The sequence below is a fragment of the Trachymyrmex cornetzi genome, unplaced genomic scaffold, assembly GCF_001594075.2.
Source record: "Trachymyrmex cornetzi isolate Tcor2-1 unplaced genomic scaffold, Tcor1.1 scaffold392, whole genome shotgun sequence".
Taxonomy (NCBI): Eukaryota; Metazoa; Arthropoda; class Insecta; order Hymenoptera; family Formicidae; genus Trachymyrmex; species Trachymyrmex cornetzi.
This window is the reverse complement of record NW_017298663.1, coordinates 491,764-512,026: the sequence shown is the minus strand read 5'-3', so window position 1 is coordinate 512,026 and position 20,263 is coordinate 491,764. Positions and strand designations below refer to the sequence as shown.

At 36.2% G+C, this 20,263-nt stretch overlaps 3 protein-coding genes across 5 annotated transcripts; 2 read left to right on the top strand and 1 right to left on the bottom strand.

The window, feature by feature from the left end:
* The first annotated feature begins 2,064 nt into the window (after positions 1-2,064).
* Positions 2,065-9,213, top strand: alpha-Man-IIa (alpha-mannosidase 2). Its single transcript, XM_018512010.1, has 7 exons — positions 2,065-2,193; positions 4,542-5,887; positions 5,970-6,308; positions 6,607-6,915; positions 7,093-7,624; positions 7,740-7,892; positions 8,608-9,213. Exons 1-7 carry the CDS (start codon positions 2,065-2,067, stop codon positions 9,187-9,189), a joined length of 3,390 nt encoding a protein of 1,129 aa, XP_018367512.1. The 3' UTR covers positions 9,190-9,213.
* Positions 9,214-9,217: 4 nt separating this feature from the next.
* Positions 9,218-14,211, bottom strand: Naa40 (N-alpha-acetyltransferase 40). 3 transcript variants are annotated; one of them, XM_018512050.1, is made up of 4 exons: positions 13,975-14,211; positions 13,503-13,891; positions 11,963-12,121; positions 9,218-9,311 (listed from the first exon to the last, which is right to left on the bottom strand). In XM_018512050.1, exons 1-4 carry the CDS (start codon positions 13,978-13,980, stop codon positions 9,233-9,235), a joined length of 633 nt encoding a protein of 210 aa, XP_018367552.1. In that variant the 5' UTR covers positions 13,981-14,211; the 3' UTR covers positions 9,218-9,232. The 3 variants fall into 3 exon arrangements, with proteins under 3 accessions (XP_018367552.1, XP_018367550.1, XP_018367551.1); XM_018512048.1 differs by lacking the exon at positions 9,218-9,311 and adding an exon at positions 10,572-10,662; XM_018512049.1 differs by lacking the exon at positions 9,218-9,311 and adding an exon at positions 10,572-10,662 and having other exon boundaries at positions 13,503-13,888.
* Positions 14,212-15,061: 850 nt separating this feature from the next.
* On the top strand, positions 15,062-18,566 carry Rox8 (TIA1 cytotoxic granule associated RNA binding protein Rox8). Its single transcript, XM_018512042.1, has 3 exons — positions 15,062-16,472; positions 16,777-17,073; positions 17,280-18,566. Exons 1-3 carry the CDS (start codon positions 15,885-15,887, stop codon positions 17,574-17,576), a joined length of 1,182 nt encoding a protein of 393 aa, XP_018367544.1. The 5' UTR covers positions 15,062-15,884; the 3' UTR covers positions 17,577-18,566.
* The last annotated feature ends 1,697 nt before the right edge of the window (positions 18,567-20,263 follow it).

The following is a 20,263-nucleotide window of genomic DNA, read 5'->3' as shown; positions in this document are numbered from 1 at the left end:
CATTCTAGAAGTCGATGATAAATGCTTCGAAGCATTTGTAGCGTCAAGTGGACCGCAGCCAATATCATAAGCTCGGATTCTCATACGAGCAACAGCGCTCTGACACCAAACGCTGATTAGTGAAAAGCCGGTTGTGGGAGTAAAATTTACTTCCACAATTGGCTTTTCACCAATCACCTCTCCGTGTCAAAGCGCTGTTGCCCGTATGAGAAGGCTCCGATTGCACACATTGCATGTTGCACACATGCGTCGCTAATTGGCTAATTTAAAAATAAAATATTCTCAGTAGTAAAGCAGTGAAAAATTACTAGGCACCAGCTGATATGAGTGGTGTGTGCAATCGGGATTGTAGGCAAACGGGATCCTCCCGCCCATATGAAAATTCGGGCTTAAAAGACTAAAAAATATTAGAAAAATAAGATAAAGTAAAGGGTCCTCTACATAGAAGTCGTAGATGGTCGTGGAGTCTCATGCGGGGTCTACAATAGAAGTCGTAGCAATCGTAGGGTCTTAAGTCGTAGAAAATTGACCAATCATAGTCGATTATTCTTCTCATATTCTACTGTGATTGGTTAATTTTCTACGACTTATGACTTTACGACTGCTACGACTTCTATTGTAGAACCCGCGTTAAGTTGTAGGAAACCAACCAACCACGATCAAATATAAGGAGAATACTCGATTGGAATTGATCAGTTTCCCGACTTAAGACTCGACGACCATCTACTTCTATGTAGAGGACCCTTAAGATAACAGGATTCCGATGGATTTGTTTCGTATCATCGGAATCCTGTTTTCTGATTGGTTGCAGAGCGTCGTACGACGCAAATCGGATGCAGTGTAAATCCAGCATTAGCGAAGAGCGTTGAACCACGGTATAACTAATAGCGTGCATTCGTTTATGCAGCGGTTAACGCAGTATCTTAATCTTTGTGCAACACTCGGTGAACAACAAGGATAAAGTAATACTTCTGCGCTAACTGCTGCATAAACGAATGCACACATAGCGTTTTTCTGCCAATGAAAAACGCTATAAAATACCTATGTCTGCGTTCAGCAGACTCAACAGTTTTGCAACCGTTTTGTTATTCTTCGCTGAGATAGGACTATTCCTTTAAATCTAAAAATATAATCCAATCAGCGCGACAAATCATAAAACGGTTGCAAAACTGCTGAGTCTGCTGAACGCAGCCATAATTAATAGCGTTTTCGGCCAGATCGGGTTTGCACCAACCTGAGTTGGATTAATGGCGTTTTGCGCTCTCCTATTGGTAGAGCGGGTGACGTCAACCAATAGGAAAGATTAAACCAACCCAGGTTGGTGCAAACCCGATCGGACCGAAAACGCTACAAGTAGAACGCAGAGCTCATATTCGCATCTGCTCGCATTGCAATATTTCGTAGCTATGACAGATTTCCTAACCTGAATAGTCGTCGGCTTTTACGATTAATATTTCGGTTCACGAGATAAAATAACGTTCTTTTTTCTTGTCAAATCTTAATTTTTACGAAAAATCGTATCGATTGACTGCATTTTTGTCAAGATAGGGAGTAGATGAAGTATTTTTAATATTGAAAAGGAAAAAGGAAAAATTGTAGCATCGACAAAGTCCACATAACAAATAATCCACATGATTGAAAATGATTGAAAAAACAAGAACGATTGTATATATATACATGTTTTCATAGCGATGGCTATCACTATTAATGAACTGTGATGAACACAGTGAAATAAGGTGAAATGGCTACTAGACAGTATATTGGTTGATGGATAAATCATTTCGTTGTAAAGCGAATTCAAAGTGGCAGTTGGATTTATGGAAATCGTTAATCAGAATCTTATTATCGGATTCGAAACGTCGAATAATTGAGAATATTAATTCCGTCCCTAATATGTAGTCCCTTTGTAAGGGTGGATAAATTAGGTTAAGACCGAATAGACTTAATTTACTTTTTCTATCAATATCGAACTACCGGTTAAAGTTGACGAGAATTGCTGAATTTAGTATTTACAATTGGTGTAGAGTTTGAATATAAATTCAATGCAAAATCAGATTTGTAATAATGAGGACTAGAAAGACTATTGCCATTCTTGGAGCTGGTTTGATCCTGGCTTGCTGTGTGATGATCTATTTAATGATGGACCTAACTCTTCTTCCTCCTGGACAAGGTCCTAAACTTTCCATGAGCAATGTAAGTTATCGTTTAGTAATATATTTTTTCAATACGATTGAAGGGAAGAATGTAGTTGTGAAATTGTAGAGAACTTACTTTTACATTTCCTTTGTCTTATTGCTTGATTAGCACATTTAAATTATCTTTTTTTAGGTATTCCTTTTTTCTTGGCAATATTTTTATTAATGTCTTTTTAAGTAATTTTTGGATTTAAATCAATGATTTGTAAAAAGTCCGTTTTCTTTGTAATTTTGCTCAAGATTTTTTATAAAATTATAATTTTTTAAAAGAACAAACAAAATGTAGTCTAATCATTTTTTTTTAATAAAAAATCATGAAATTTGATTTAGTATTTATTTAAAAAATAGACAAATTTATAAAGAAATACTTCAAAGATTTTACTGTTACTTACAATGATTGACACTTTTTTCTTTGTCTATTCCAAATCAAAGTTACAAGTAGAAAATTCTGTATTACTTGACAATCAAATAAAAATTAGAAACACATTTTATAGTTGTTTGTTCTTCATCTGCTTCTAACCATTTCAACTGCCAGAAGATATCTATCTTTATGTATAATTCTATTTTTTCTAAGTTTTTAATACATTCGCAGCCACTGGTATGGTATTGGAGGAGCATGCTGTTAAGCCTATTCTACAATGTTTTTTGTTTCCTATTTCTTGCCTTTTACTTTTTGCTTTTTTCCCTCTTTGCAGCCATTTTAACAACAATTGTATTTCTTGCTATTGTTTCCTGTTTTTTCTGAAGTTTATTAACTTTTATCTCAGGTGATAGAAAACAAAAAAATTGGATAAGAAGCAAAAAAACAAGATGTAAAAAATAGCAAAAAAAACAAGAAACAAAAAACACATTGTAGGATAGGCTTTAGAGCTATTGTGTCACTCTGTTGTTCATTAGAAGGAAAGAGGGGGGGAAGGATATAAAACAAGAATAAAATGACATTGCTGACGCGTGAACACAACCATAGTAATACATGTTTTACTATAGTTAGTTGCTAGTAGATACTCTTGAACAATACCTATACCTATACAGACTTCTCTATAAAAGTCAAGAAACGCTAAATATCTCAAAACCATTCAGCTATAGCGAAAAAATGTAAGAAGCAAAGTCATAAGGCTGAAAAAATGTGTCTAATGTTTCTTTAATATTTGTATCTAATATTTGAGAGCAGGATTGTCACAGAAAAACCTAGTTTATAAAAACCCAAGTACAAATTATACAATTCCAAAATAACATAACCCTCTCCCTCTCTCTTTTCCTCTTTCTCTTTCTATCCTCCCCCTTCCCCTATATCTATTTTCCTTCATTTTCTCGTTCCTCCTTTTCTTTCTCTCTACATTTCCCCTTCCTCGTTTCTTTTGTTTGCTCCCTCTGCTCTCTCACTTGCCTCTTCTCCCTCCCTCATTTTTTTCCCCATCCTCTTCCTCTTTCTTACTGCTTCTCCTTCTTGACTCAGCCGAAATTCTTCTCTCCATTCCTAGCATTATTATTCACCTCAACCTCTCCTACCCTACCTTTATTTCTCTCTACCTCTTTTTCTATCTCTGCCCATCCCTTCCATACCCCTTCCACTCTCAATCTTCTTAATCCTACTTTTTACCTCCTTTCCTTTATCTCTTTGCCTCTTTGCTCATCTATTTATTTTTTCCTGAATTTTCCTTTGCTCCCAGCTCAAATAATTTTCTATAAATACTCTCCCCCTTTTTAATTTATGCTTATTTTTCATAATTTCTTTTTTTTCCTCTTCATTCTCTATCTTGACTATATACACCGCTCTCTCTAACCGCTACTATATTGCAATCCACCTCTTAACTTCCCCTTTATCCACTCTTTTATCTCTCTTCCTCTCCGTCCCTCTTCTTACCTTTAGTTTCTTTATCTATATTTAATAATCCCTTTAATAACAAAATTTATTCTCCTTTCTTCCTTTTCACTGCTTGTCACCTAATTAGATAAGAATATGAATATATTGATTTTATCCTTGTACTTAAAAGCGATATTAAAATTACTCGATGACATAATTTATAATTTCATCTTTCATCTAGACAAGTTTGAAATAAAATCATCTTTGTCTTATCTAAGATACATTTACGTATATCTTATCTTTACCTAAATAATTTCGAGTTATATTCAAGCGAAACACTGCTAGTTTTCCAGTTTTTGAAAGGCGAAAAAATTACCGGCTGTGAAAATATTAAAATATGCAAAAATCATTTTATATAACTTAAAATGTACAGAAAATCTATGTTTTAAGATAAATTGATATGTTGACATTTTCAAATGTATCTTCTCTCTTAAGCTAGATCTGCTGCAGTTTAGAAAAAAATACTTGATTTTTTTTTCTAGAATCAGTGGCTCCATTTGGAAAACAGACTGGCAAAATTAGAAAAGGACTTTGATAAACATCACAAAGTTATGAACGCTTTGCAGGAGCAAGCAGCAAAAATAAAAAATAATTTTGTACAATCGAGTCATTTTAATCACTCTAATACTAAGAATTCACGTTTAGAAAAAAGTTTCACATGTAATTTTAATATTCAGAAAGTCCCCAAGGTCGACATTCAGATGTTAGAATTGTATAAGCAATTAGAGTTTGATAATCCAGATGGTGGAGTTTGGAAACAAGGTTGGAACATCATGTACGATGAAAAACAATGGCATCCTAATAGAAAATTAAAAGTTTTTGTCGTACCTCACTCGCACAACGATCCCGGATGGTTAAATACTTTTGAAAAATACTATATGTTCCAAACAAGGAGCATATTGAACAATATGGTAACCAAACTGGGCGAGGACAGGAGACGCAAATTTATTTGGGCGGAAATATCTTTCTTTAAACTTTGGTGGGACGATCAGTCCAAAGAAATAAAAGACGAAGTACGTCGTCTAATTCACGACGGACAATTGGAAATTGTGTCCGGAGGATGGGTGATGCCAGATGAATCTGTGTCTCATTGGATCGCTCAATTGACGCAATTAACTGAGGGACATCAATGGCTAAAATATAATCTGGATTATACACCAAATTCAGGATGGGCCATTGATCCTTTTGGTCTTTCTCCCACTATGCCGTATCTCTTGAAGAATTCAGGCTTGGAGAACCTTTTGATACAAAGGGTTCATTATTCAGTAAAAAAGAGACTCGCCAAGGATAAAAATCTCGAATTTCGTTGGAGACAATTATGGGACGATGATGGCTCTACAGAATTTTTAACTCATATTATGCCATTTTATAGCTACGATGTTCCTCATACGTGCGGCCCGGATCCAAAAATATGTTGCCAATTTGATTTTTACAGAATGCAGAACTTTGGTCTCAGCTGTCCGTGGAAGATTCCGCCGAAAACTATTACCAGAGCAAATGTAGCAGAGAGAGCGTTGCTTTTACTGGATCAGTATCGCAAGAAAGCGCAACTTTTCAAGACCAATGTAGTACTTGCGCCTTTAGGCGATGACTTCAGGTATACACATCTTACTGAGTGGGAAGCTCAATATGACAATTATCAAAAACTTTTCAATTATATGAACGAAAATCAACATTTGAACGTTCAAATACAATTTGGGACATTGAGTGATTATTTTGAGGCGATCAGAGAAAAACACAATTTTAATGAATTTCCTACGTTGTCTGGCGATTTCTTTACATACTCCGATAGAGATGATCATTATTGGAGTGGTTACTATACCTCTAGGTATGTACAAAAGTTTCTTTAGACCAAAATCTTTCCATTGCATTTAAATAAATCGTCTAATAAAATTCTTAAATCTGTATAGACCTTTTCATAAAAGATTGGATCGTGTATTGTTGGGTTCCTTAAGAGGATCAGAAGCATTAGCTGCTATAGCTTGGGCTAGAAGCAATGATCAATTAGTAGAAGGAAGCCTTGCGTCTCGTTTAAGCAAAGCCAGGATGTGGCACTCTCTGTTTCAACATCACGACGGAGTTACCGGGACTGCCAGAGACAATGTTGTGCTAGATTATGCCCAGAAGATGATAATGGCGTTGAATAACTCAGCACATGTACTGCAACAATCTATAGCACATTTATTGAGAACTCCTCAAATATCACCTATGGATGTAGAAGCTGTGTATTTCTCATTGGATGAAACTAGGTACTAAAATATTTAATAACGAATAATAAAATCAATATTTTTTATATGAATTCATATAATGAATTTACATACGAAATATTGAGTGCATTCAGTACTGAGTGCCCAGTAAGCTCTTGCATCTAATTGACTTATTCCGTTAGAACTAAAAATATAGACCAAACAGATACAAGAACTCTCACTGAGCGCTCAGTGAGCGGTCATAGTACTGAATGCACCCATTGATTTTATGCATTCATACAGTGAATTCATATATATTTTATACCAATATAAAGTATATATGTAATTATTTTTTTCAAAGGTCGCATCACACGAGTGTGGGTGAGAAACATGTTCTCAATCTTGGAGACGATAAGCCATCGAGAAAAATTGTTCTATACAATTCTCTCCCAAGACAGAGAACGAAAGTGCAAACTTTAATTGTATCGACGCCATTCGTTAGAGTTACAGATCGAAGAGGACAGACTGTTAAATGCCAAGTGTCTCCTGTTTGGATTGGTCCAGCTGCATTGTCCACGGCTAGATATGAATTATCATTTTTAGTCACTGTACCAGGATTTGGTATTACTACATATATAGTTCACACATTACACAAAGCGTCATATACAAAGTAAGCACAATGATTATGTAAAAACATTGATCATACACAATACTTTATGCTGTATACTACAGTAGTACAAAGCTTTATTAGCTATTAAATATATATATTTTAATTTTATAAAATATTGCATGGGTCTTAACATACTAAAAAATAAAATTATTACAGACTTTTTTCTTTTTCGAACAGGGAAGTATATCTGGCTAATGTCACTATTTTTAACACTGACATAAGTTTTCCATCGATACCTGGTTTCAGTCATTTGACAATTATGTCGCACTCGCAAGAATTTTCAATTTCTCAACGGCCGAATTTATCCGCTTCTTTCGGGAAATCTGGTTTGTTGAAAGCTTTACGAGTCGGCGATACCATATTTCCCGTGCATTTAGATTTCGTAAAATATGGTACTAGAAGTTCCGGTAAAGATAGAAGTGGCGCTTACTTATTCTTGCCTGACAAATCGGAACCAGATGTGGTGTTTATGGACGGCAGGGCAATTATTCATTTAGTAACTGGACCAATTTTATCGAAAGTGTTTATAGAATTACCATACGTACGGCATACTTGTACACTGTTTAATTCTCCTGGCAGTGACGGGCTCGGATTACATATATTTAATGAAGTTGATATAACAGAGACACAAAACTATGAACTTGCAATGCGTTTCAACACAGACATTGCATCCGGCAACCAATTCTTCACAGATTTAAATGGACTCAATGTAAGCACATGTTGATGTAATGAATTAAAAATTGTATTTTAATCCTTAAACAAGATTTGTTACGCTTTTTTGTTGAGATATAATTATGATGTATACTTTATCCGATTAATTTTAGATAATCCGACGGCAAAGATTTTCTAAGCTTCCCACACAAGGGAATTATTATCCGATGGCAGCAAGTGCGTATATAGAAGATAAAAGAGTTAGGTTAACAGTTGTTACAGCGCAACCATTAGGAGTAGCCTCTATGGCGTCTGGTCAACTTGAGGTAAGTTAGTAACTTTGTCTTCAGAAAATGTTGTATATCTTACAATTAGTGCAAACAAGTAAAATGAAAAGTTAAGCTATACTAAAAACTTACACAACATTACTTACATAATAGTAATTTTCTTGAATGAAAAATATATTCATTAAAAATTTAGTAAAATTAAATATTCAGTGTCATAGCGTTTTTCACTGGCAGAGCTGGTGTGCACTCAATGCACTTTAAAGCCGTTATACACAAATCGACGTAAAAATATACGTTTAATAAAAATATAAAAACGAATTAAATCGCAAAATTCTCAATGTGGTATATTTGATAAAATATACATTGAGTATTTTATTAATTGAGATATCTCACTTTTACATTCAGATTAGGTTAGTGTACAACAGCTTTAATGTGTACCGAGTGCGCATCTCTGTAAGTGAGAGTTCTGTCAGCGAAAAACGCTATAATTTTTGTTACACCCTAATTTTAAAAACATATGCATCATGTACATATATACATGTAGATCTTGTACAGAGTATACAAAAAGTCCCGGATCCCTTAAATACTTGAAAAGTAAGCATTTCTGAAAAAAGTATTTCGTACAAAAACTGTAGGGTTTTAAATGATCTATTAAAATCTTATATTTGACCTTGAATGGCGCCATCAAACTCATGATATTTTTCGATTTACATGAACGAAATAATTATGAACGTAATAATAATTTTTTTTATAGATTATGCAAGATAGAAGATTACTTCAGGATGACAATCGAGGATTAGGACAAGGTGTAATGGACAATCTGTTGACAAATCATATATTTACATTAATTCTGGAAAAGAAGGAAACAAATTGTCCCTTTGCAGTACCAAAAAATCATCCGGCGGGATTATTATCTTTAAGCGGTCACTTAGCTTCAGAAGAGTTACTGCATCCAATCATAGTGCTGCATCCCCAAAATTCTCTACCATTCGATCTGCATGCTTATTTCTCACCACTTCGTTACAATCTTCCAGTAGATCTAAGTATTGTCAGTCTTCGAGCGTTTCCCATTCCTGAGGGTGCTGGCAAAGGTATCGGTATGGTATTGCACCAGTCAGCTTTGGATACTTGTTTTAACAATTCTTTCTTGCGACACTTCAATGTTTCGGAATCAGGAGAAGTAGATTTGACGAAACTGTTCAACGATATGGAAGATTGGACCATAAGTAAAGCGCCTCTTACGTTTCATAACGTCGGACCATCTCTGAAATCGCCCATTGTAAACTTATGCCCGCATCAAATATTGCCGATCTTATTTCACAAGACGCAGTCTTAATCAGGGAGAAGATATAATACATAACGTAATGTTACTTTCCCATTTATCCACACAAATTTTGTTTACTCAAGATTATATAATCTAAATCCGAGACCGGTGGATATGAATTGTCCAATTTGTATCTGAAACAGTATTAAGAGTGTACAAAATTATAGTCGTTTTGATTAAAGATCTTGCTTAGTACAGTTCGCATATTATAACAAATGCACAATTCAAAATAAATTAAATTGCAACAAGAAATTCGATGTATATTTAAGAAATGAAGATATTCGTAAATATACGTGTATTATGTATACATATAATTGCATAGTCTAGTTTGCCTTGTGCACGCATATATTGTATCAACAATTCATTGTATATTAACAACTGAAAACAAAAAACAATAGTTCTTCGTAATTGTGATATTAATTAATTGAATTAATATTTATTACCATACACGTTTAAAAAGTGATTTTTTTCATGTATTATTAATTTTATTATTTTGATAATTATTAATTTTATAGCAATTTTTATGACATGACATTTCTGATTAAAGCTGTGCGTGTATATAAGACGATGTGTATATAAGACGGCATTAATAATATTTGAGAACTGATAGATGATACATCTAATGAAGCATTTAAAAAATACAATTCATATTGTGTAATGTAACGTTTTACTATTACAAATTCAAATAGTACATCTATTTATCATTCTTTATTTGATATATTAATTCTGTGCAATGTGAAATGTAAATCTTATATATTTTATGCACGTATGTATTCAGTTGAAAAATGCTTTTGTAGGATGTTACTAGAATGTTCACGAATGACTATTGTGGATGAGTGAACATAATGTATTTTCATTGTACATTTCCTCCCTAAATACGATTTGAGTTATCTATCGAGCAGAAAAAATGATATTAAGCACAAAATAAAGATCTGAATAGTTATATTTAATAGTAACATTTTAGTCACACACCATTCGTATTTGAGTAATGCGTTAAATTCACAAGTTTCATTATTTATTTGTGAATAGTTTTATTTACCTGATTAAGAATACTAACAATAAGTATTTAAGATATAAGTATTATTTATAAAGAAACAATACAAGTTGTATTGAGTTGTATTTTTGTATAAAAAATACAAAAAGTATTAAAATAATACATTGTGAAATCAGCTTGACAGCCAAAATGTTAACAAATTGAGTAATGATACAAACCAATACAGAACTATCTCATCAAAAGTGAATACTTTGATATTAGTCAATCACATACAGTGTAAAATAGATTTGGGTTATACAACAATTATATATACATTTACATTGGTCCAAAATTAACGCATAATTAAAGTTATATAAAAATTTAGCGTGACCTCAAATAAACATAATTTTGCGAAAAATTATTGTATTTAAAAGTTTTTTTGCACTTTCAAGGGTAGAGTCTTTACTTGAAGAAACATTAGTCGTGATTTGAATCTTTCCGTATTCCAGCACCTTTTAAAAAGTAAGTACATGTTTCATCAATTGTACATACTTTGACATATTGTACGGAGCAGAGTAAGTTTTTCTCACAAGTATCATGGCATCATCGTAAATTTTGAACTTTTTCTTACAAATTAAAAAAAAAGAAAAGTTGTATGATTTTTTTCGTGGAGTTATAGTATGTCAAAGTTACTTATGCATTTTTGTTTACAGTTTACCGCCAACATTATCCGATGCACACCATAGAAAGATTACTGGTCAGATTTTGATGACTCTGATTCAATTGTTTTTCATAAGAATAATAATTTGCACACACTAAATTTCATTAAAACATTGAAGCATTGTTACGATTTTGTCGTTTGTTTTCTGAATGAACAATATATTATAATACAGATTACAATACTGTGAAGTATTGTACATACAGAAGTAACTTTTCATAGTACAATACCCGCTTATTTCAGTATGAAATTATTTAAGATGGTGACAATGACTAAGGGCCTCTTTCATCAACTTCTGGTTAAATTAATTGACGATCAACTCGCAGAAGCGCCAACAGCAGTTTAATTATATTAGAACGTCTCCTGTCTCTTTCTCTTCGAAGACAAACTGTATTTAGTTTTCACGTTGGCAATCGTAGTGGTTGAGTTAATTATCGATTAATGTTAATCGGAGTTGGTGAAAGAGGGCCTAAAGGGTCACTTTAACAAACTTAATCGGCCGATAATATCCATTGGAATTGACGAATTACATCTGCTGTCAAACGAAATGATAAATGCGATTGATCAATCCCAATGAACTAATTGGACGATTAGGCTTATTAAAGTGACCTTAAGAGTTATGATTCTAATGTTATTATTAATTATTATGTAATATTAATGTAAAAGTCACATTAATAAAAATATGAAATTCATCATGTTTTAAACTCAGTTTATCCCCCAAATATACTACTAACACTTTTTAATCTATCAATTTTTCCTGCTCGAATAATTAAAAAATGCAATAGTTTTCATTTTTTAATCTTTTTTTAATGTAGCAATTTATCTAATTGTTTAAATGAGACGTATAAGGTCTCCAACAAGGTAAAAAAAGCAATAGTGTAGAAAATATAATATAAGAGGGAACTCAAATGTTTAAACGACCCATAGAGGTACGGGTTCTCATTGACTGCGTTCAGCAGAGAAAACTGATCAGTGAGGGCTCAGTGATTCTTTAATATGATTGGCTCCTACACTTAGATCTAGCAAAAAACTAAAGGCAAGAACCAATTATATTAATCTGCATATTTATAAAAATATTAGTAAAAATTCATTACCCAAGAGCGTAGAAAAATTGTATTGCTGACGAATTGTGTTTGAAAACGGTTAAAACAACTTTCAACATTTGATTATGATATGCCATGGATTCCAGAGTTGACATCATAAAGCGACCAAGTCCCTTGCGCCTGGTTGATGGTTCCAATTGTAATTCGTAGCTACATATACATAAATAATTAATTTTTTCTACATAGTAAATGTTATTTTTTACGTGTGTGGATGTAATCTTACATAAAATATATACAGTTAAAAAAGATAAAAACGTTATTGTTAGTTTTTTTTTTCCGGTAATGAATTAGTACGATGTCAGTTTTTCTCATCTGTAATGTTAATAGTAATATTACATTTTGCCACTAACAATAAGAGCAACAATTTAAACAAGTTATTTTTACGATTACTCTATACATTTTAAATCTATTTATTTACATAATTTCAACAGTTTCTCTGATGTATTGTGAAATATACTGATTGAGGGTACTGTCCCATGACAGTCGGATTTCGGAATATCGGAAAAGTAAGTGAAGATCAACCAATCAGAATTATTGGGATGCATTATTGTTTGTCTGCACATATAAGTCAAATACACGATTATCGAAATTGAATTTCTATATACGTATAAAAAGAAATTCATTATTAATAAATAATACGTCTCCTTCGGGGGACTATCGCTCCTTGAAAGAGATCAGAAGATTTTCCCCACCTTAAAAAAAAGGGCTACCACAACTCTGATAAGCAATTTTATGGCATTTGAATAACTGATACGTATGTAAGCGTCATTTTTATTCCGAATTGTCAAAAATTTTTTTATAACTTCTATTGTCATTATTTAAAGGTACCACTTCGGCACAATATTAGCACAATTTAGCACAACCTAGTACAATCATGGAAATAAAAAAAATCGCAAAGTGGGGACTGAGACCTAAACAAATATTTTTTTTATTTTCTAACGTATTTTTCGTATTTTGACTTTAATACTTAGGCACAGTGTAGCACAAACCTAGCACAATTCAGCACAATTCTCAAAATAAGTTAATTCCAAAAGTGGGGGGGGGGGGGGGGGGCTAACTTCTTACAGGTTTTAAAATGCTCTTATTTTTTAGATAATAAATACTAATAAGCTTTTTATACAAAAATTTAAGTAAAGTTGAAAATCGAAATAATTAAGTGTTTTAATATTTAACTTAAATCTATTCACAAAGGGAAAGAAGCCCTACGAATAATGTAGGTTAGAACTTTAGAATCTATCAATTTTTTAACGAGACCAAAACAAAGTGGTTGCAATATTTTTTACTTAATGTCTTTCGTGTTTTAAGTTATGACTTTGGCAATTGCTCTGATTCTATTTTTGTATTGTAGCAGGCGATCATTAATGACATTGGCATTATCCGAAACGTATCATGTGGAGGTTTTGCACAGTTGGATTTACTCATCTTATGTGTGCGTGCCTGTATATGCCATGTGTATTTAATTTTTTTTATTAAGTACCCATGCGTGCACATATGTACAAGAAGAGAGTATAAACAATGAAAATACACACACCAATATAATACTACGTCGCCATTGTCAAGGTCAAATCGAAAGTGTGAGAAGCCAAGAAATTTGTCATCACACGATGCTACCAAGTACCACGCCATTTCTTCTGTTAGTTCTGTCTGTTTTTCAGTTGCGTTCCAGCCCCAACTAGACTGTTCATACATATTCTTCATGTTCCTCTCCATAATATCTAAGATCCATGATAAACAATTTGATGGTGCATCCTTTGCCTTAACGCAAGCAAGCTTGATCATGTTATTATCCTTCGTGATATACTCGTGGAATTTATGCAAAGTCTCCAAAGGATTTGCCAAGGCATTTGCTTTGTTTATCAGTTGTCGCTGCGTTATTGCCTTCTCTGCCAAAAGCTGACGCCTTGTTTTTCTAGAAATTTTCTTTAAAAAAAAAATGCAAGAATTTAAAATTAAATTTTTCTGACATTTTATAGGAACACTTTAAACGCGATCACATAACTAACCGGCATTATTAACGTTCAAATTTCGGATGTGGCGCCTCTTTTGTTCAAGTATAGGTTATGTTGTTTTTCTCGATAATATTCCGTTATACATGTATTCTAACTCGTTAATTTCAGAAGAGGGGAATATGAGGAATACCCCGATTACCTCAAATTTTGATAAAAATACACTCACACACAATCAATGCGTTTTCGCATAAAAATTAAATTTTGACAAGAAAAAAGCGTTGCCTACAGTGAACCGGTATACAGACCATAGATCATGATTTAATCCAGTGATGCACATTTGGACTTTAAGGGCCTGCGCACAATAGAGGAACAAGAATTAGATATTAAGATTTCAACCTATCAGAAACTGTGTATTCCGATGTAATCAGTTTCTGATAGGTTAAAATCTTAATATCTAATTCCTGTTCCTCTATTGTGCTCAGGTCCTAATCCATGATGCAATACAGCTAGTCACACATGTTGGATTCACACTGCATCCGATGTACGTCGTGCGACGCTCTGCAACCAATCGGAAAACAGGATTCCGATGGATTTTGCTTCGTATAGGTGGCACCCAGTTGGACACGGCTCAATGGGACACGAGCCACTCACAGCGCTTGAGACTACAAAGCTCCTAAGCACCGGTCGCTGTGATTGGTGGTATCCAATCGAGCCGTGGTCAATCGGGATCACCCCCTTCGTATCATCGGAATCCTGTTTTCTGATTGGTTTCAGAGCGTCGTACGACGCAAATGCAGTGTGAATCCAGCATAATGGGTGCATTCAGTACTACAACCGTTCACTGAGCGCTCAGTGAACTCTTATATCTAATTGGTGTATATTTTTAGATCTAATGGAATATGCCAACCAAATGCAAGAGCTCACTGAGCGCTCAGTGAGCGGGTGTAGTACTGAATGCACCCATTGTAGATCCGGACTGAAGCCTTCATAAAGCATCATTTCCACAGCGGGGAGATTTCCGTTGTGATAAATGTCGAAGAATAGACTGGAAATTGGAATATCCAGGAATACCTAGTGAGTTTCGCAAGGCCAATGGTATGGTTTTTGTGAGTTTTCGCATTATGTACGATTACGACCTGTTATTACGACAGTTCGACGGGTGATACAAAAACACGTGTCTCTTGGGCGAATTTTAAGCGTCTATACTGTCGGTAACAGTCGGTAGTTCCGATTTTTGGTCGTCAAGTCACATCAGGTTGATCGCGAGCGCGGGCGCGCGCGCACGCGATACACGCGAGCAAGTTCGATCGCGGTGCCGGGATTTGTCAGGATTAGCGGAAAAGTGAATGCGGTAGTCACGTTTACAATTTGTATAGTTGTGCACTGCACTCGCGGCCTGCAGCGGCCTGAAGTTGGGCGGCACGGCACGGCGCGGCGCGGCGCGGCGCGAGTCAAAGGGAAAGCGGGCTTCGTAGCGGCGTGGCGCGGTGAGGCGCGGGGCGGCCATTTTATGTATTAGTATGACGTAGAGGCTGGGTGTAGCTTAGCGTTCTTATTGTCGGTTGTGCGCGAGGAAAAAACTAACGGATCGGTGTCTGGTAAGTGTTCGAATGTTTGATGATCGCGAACGTTCAGCCGCGAGTGACGTCAAGTTGCCACCGTCGCCGCAGCGATCGCTTTCCCGTGGATAGTCGTCGTGCCGTTTAGCTGTGTGACGCGTGTAACGCGTGGAGGCCGCGGAGGGTAAGAGCAAATAGTTTCGGTGAGAGGGGAAAGTGTACGAACGGACGAAACGAACGAACGAACGAACGAACGAGCGAGCGAGCGAGCAAACAAGCAAGCAAACGATCGAACGACGAACAAACTGACGGACGGACGGACGGACGAGCGAGCGAAAAGTGAAAGTGCATTCGTCCCGGCGGTGCGTCCGTAGCAGCGCCAAGCAGCGCTGAGCGCGTGCGAACATGAGCGAGGAAAGTAATCCACGTACGCTGTACGTGGGCAATCTGGACACCTCGGTATCTGAGGACCTTTTGTGTGCGCTCTTTTCGCAAATCGGCGCCGTGAAGGGATGCAAGATAATCCGTGAGCCCGGCAACGATCCGTATGCCTTCGTTGAATTTACGAACCACCAGTGCGCGGCCACGGCGCTGGCCGCCATGAACAAGCGCTTGTTCCTCGACAAGGAGATGAAGGTTAACTGGGCGACCAGTCCAGGCAATCAGCCGAAACTCGACACCAGCAACCACCATCACATTTTCGTCGGCGATCTCTCGCCGGAGATCGAGACGCAGACGCTCAAGGAGGCGTTCGCGCCCTTTGGCGAGATCAGCAACTGCAGAATCGTCCGCGACCCGCAGACGCTCAAGAGCAAGGGCTACGCGTTCGTATCGTTTGTTAAAAAATCCGAGGCCGAAGCGGCGATCAACGCGATGAACGGTCAGTGGCTAGGTTCGCGCAGCATCAGGACCAACTGGTCCACTAGGAAACCGCCGCCACCGAGGTCTGAGAGGCCACGGCATTCCAACAATAGTAAACCCAACTACGAGGAGGTACCCTTTTCTTTTCTTCTTTTTTTCTTTTTTGTTTTTGCATTTCCTCTGAAACAAGCTCGCGTAGAAGCGTTTTTATATCGTTAGATTTTAGTCTCTATGTCACTCTTCTCTTGGATCAAGCTCGACGATTGGATCTAACGTAAAAATCGACCGCGGACAAACTTCTATGGCAAAGGCATCACTACGTAGCTTCGTTTGCTACAGAGAAAAAGCAAGAGAATCCATTTATCTCTCTCGCTCATTTCTCCATGTCAAATTCAAAACGTTCAATCTTAATTTTAATCTCTTTGCTTCTTAACAGGTATATAACCAAAGTAGTCCGACCAATTGTACCGTATATTGTGGAGGTTTTACGAATGGTATCACGGATGAGCTGATAAAGAAAACCTTTTCTCCTTTTGGTACCATTCAAGACATAAGAGTATTCAAAGACAAGGGATATGCCTTTATCAAGTTTACAACTAAGGAAGCTGCAACACATGCCATTGAATCGACGCATAATACAGAAATCAATGGCAGTATCGTTAAATGTTTTTGGGGAAAAGAAAATGGTGATCCAAACAGTGTGGGTCCTAATGCGAATCATCAAGCTCAACAGGTAATTGTTTACATATTTTGGACAGGGAGAGAAGGGGTGGGGGGAGAAAGACAGCGATTGACATTGACATTCTCTCTCACAGTCTATGCAAATTATTTCATCCCGTATTGGTTAATAATGTATTACATGTTTTACATCATTTGTCATATGTGTATATAATGGAATTTTATAAAAACACAGATATAACAAGTTTTTTCATCAAACAGGTGACAGCGGGAGCGGGACAATATGCGTATGGTTATGGCCAACAGATGAGTTATTGGTATCCACAGGGCTATCCGCAGATGCAGGGACAGTTTTTGCAGCCTGCACAATACTATGGTCAATATTATGGGCAACAGGCTCAGTATATGAACAGCATGAGGATGCCCACTCCAGGCGCAGGAGCCTGGCAACCGACGCAAGCCGCTGCAGCACCGCCGACAGCGAGTGCACCCTTGCCTCCAGGCCAACAGCCCACTATGGTAACATATACCATGCCACATCAGTACCCTACGCAATGAAACTGATCGTTGACCGGCTAATTGTTACGTACGATGTAGTTGTCTCGGGGTTATCGCGAAAATCGTTCCGACATATACCTATTTCAACATTTACATTCGAGTTTTCGATGATGTAACTAATCGTTTTCACGATTAATGCGATTTCAATTTAAATCGAATTTTTTAAATAGAAAAAATATGGTATGCTGGCGGTTTTTTCTCTATCCTTTTTGTGTTTCTGTACACAATCGATTTGTTCGAACGGCTGAAGACGTTATTATAATTTTCTTTTTTGTCATAGAATATTGAGACACCAAGTCTCACCTAATGACGATGCTTTGCAATGATGCTTGTACGATGTATTGGCACCATAGTACCGCTGTGCGTCGTAGTGCTAGAATTTGGTCGAATTTCACGATTTTGGCTTCGAATACACACACGCACGCACACGCACACGTGTGTATGTGTGTGCGTGTGTGTGTATGTGTGTGTATGCGCAACGTTGAATCAGGTATATCTCTAAACTTTTCCTCGCGGCCCCTCCCCGACACTCAACCGAGCCCCGCATCCGTTGTGCTACGCAAGTGACGTACGTATGCGGCAATTTTGCGTTGTTGATACCTTTTTAATATTTTTGCCACTGATATCTCGACTCTCACTTCTCCCTCTTCAATTTCGGATTGTCGATGAACAACGCGTGCGACAAATGTTCATTTGAGATAAATAAGAAGAGTATTGCTAATATTGGACATAGTTAGTAAGGTAGAAGAGCGATTAGCTAGACACGGCGCCTGTGATGTAGCTAGACTTTTGGACGCGTGTATGCTAAGGTGTGCGGGGCTCCCTAACAAATAAATTCTGCGAGAGTTGAGTAACGAGTTACAACTTTATCTCGTTGTGTGATATTTATCGTCGGTGGTTAATGTATAAAATTTTGCTATAATTCTCTTCAAAGAAGAATAATAGAAGAGAGAAAGAGAAAAAGTATGTGTGTGCATACGCATGTCGTGTATGTGTGCGTGTGTGCGTGCGTGCGTATATGTGTGTGTTGCGTGCGTGCGAGTGTTTTTTTTTGCTAAAGACATCAGTGAATCGAGATTCCCTTGTACGAGTGCAAGCTCAATTGCTGCGACGTTGTACGTTAATTAGTTTTTAGCATTGGGTCTCTTCTAGTAAATTTCTATCATGTTTTTAGGGTATTTCGAAAATTTTATTCAGGATGCGATTCACTTAACGCTGCAAATGCTTCAAAGCATTGGTTAATTCGTGAAATTCTTCTAATCGGTTAACAAATTGCATTACATTGTTAAGTGGATCACACTCTTGAATGTGAAACGAATAAAAATCGCGGTATGCTTTTGTTTTTATATATACTGAATATTCGTCGTGATTTCGGAAAAGAAAAAGAATAAATATAGGGATTGATCGCGTCGCTAAAAATGGTGTATAGTTAGAGATCCGAAGAGATATCGGTATTAACGTACTCCGTCGTACATCGTAATGTTAATAACTCCTCGCCGTTTGTATAGACGACCTAGCCGACCGAAGAATAATAAATAAATAAATGTAATTTAAGTCTAACGATAATAATAACGATAAACGCACGCATACTTCCATCGGGATATTTCTCAGCAAGGGACGAGTCATTGATATCTTGGTCTCGGGATTAAGACACGCGTATGAAAATTGAAAACGTACATATGTATATTTGTTACTTGTTATGCAAACGTCGCTAATTGGTATCTTGTTTTTGCAACATAGCATGAAACGATTCGATTGACAATCAAATCGTGATATAATATACATACATTTGTGAATTATTATTATCGTAGTCTGTACATGACACGATTCGATTCCTTCGTGTCTTCCAAGTTAACGTGTAACTCAAGTTTTTATTTTTCGCGTATCACTATTAACGATAGTTTTTTTTTGTTCTCTCCGGTGTTCTCGTCAGGGCTTGGGTGACTAGTCTCTCAGGCTACCGATTTCAGAAGAAACTTTACATACGTTGTGTATTTAGATACGCGACATATCAATATGAATCGAGAATTTTACTGTGAAAATATCAATTGTCTAACATGTAATGATTACAATACATGTCGCAGATGGACGTCGTTCATCGCCCTTCTTTTTCAGTTTGTTGAAGATTGTTGATTGCAATCTTTCTTCGAGTGTTGCACTTTTATTGACAATTCTAATCCGAAATTATATAATTAATTACATGATGAAATTGTATAATTAATTATTTAATGACGTTATGTATAGTTAATTACAGGATGAAATTATATAATTAATAAACACGATGATCTTGGTCGGTGCCTTAGTATCTAGACATACGAGCCCTATTACATGGTTGTTTTTTTGCGAAACAACTTATTTTACGAGATTTGTATGCGTGATTGCGACGTGTCCATTGCATTCTTCGGAAAAAGATCGAGTTCAAGTATCTACCGTTCCAACGGAATAATAAATATCCCCATTTCAAGAATAATGGAGCTTATTATTTTATTTTGTAATTGCGAATGTTCGTAAAGAGGCTCGAAATGGATTATATCCAATGATGCTTGATATGTGAGAATGCTTATCACCTCAGTTCACCACCGACGGTAAAATGCCATAAAAAATTTCAAAACCAATTTGTATAAAGTCAGTATATAAACGAGATGCGAGGTAAACGAGGGAAATGAATAAAGCCGGGCATGGTAACG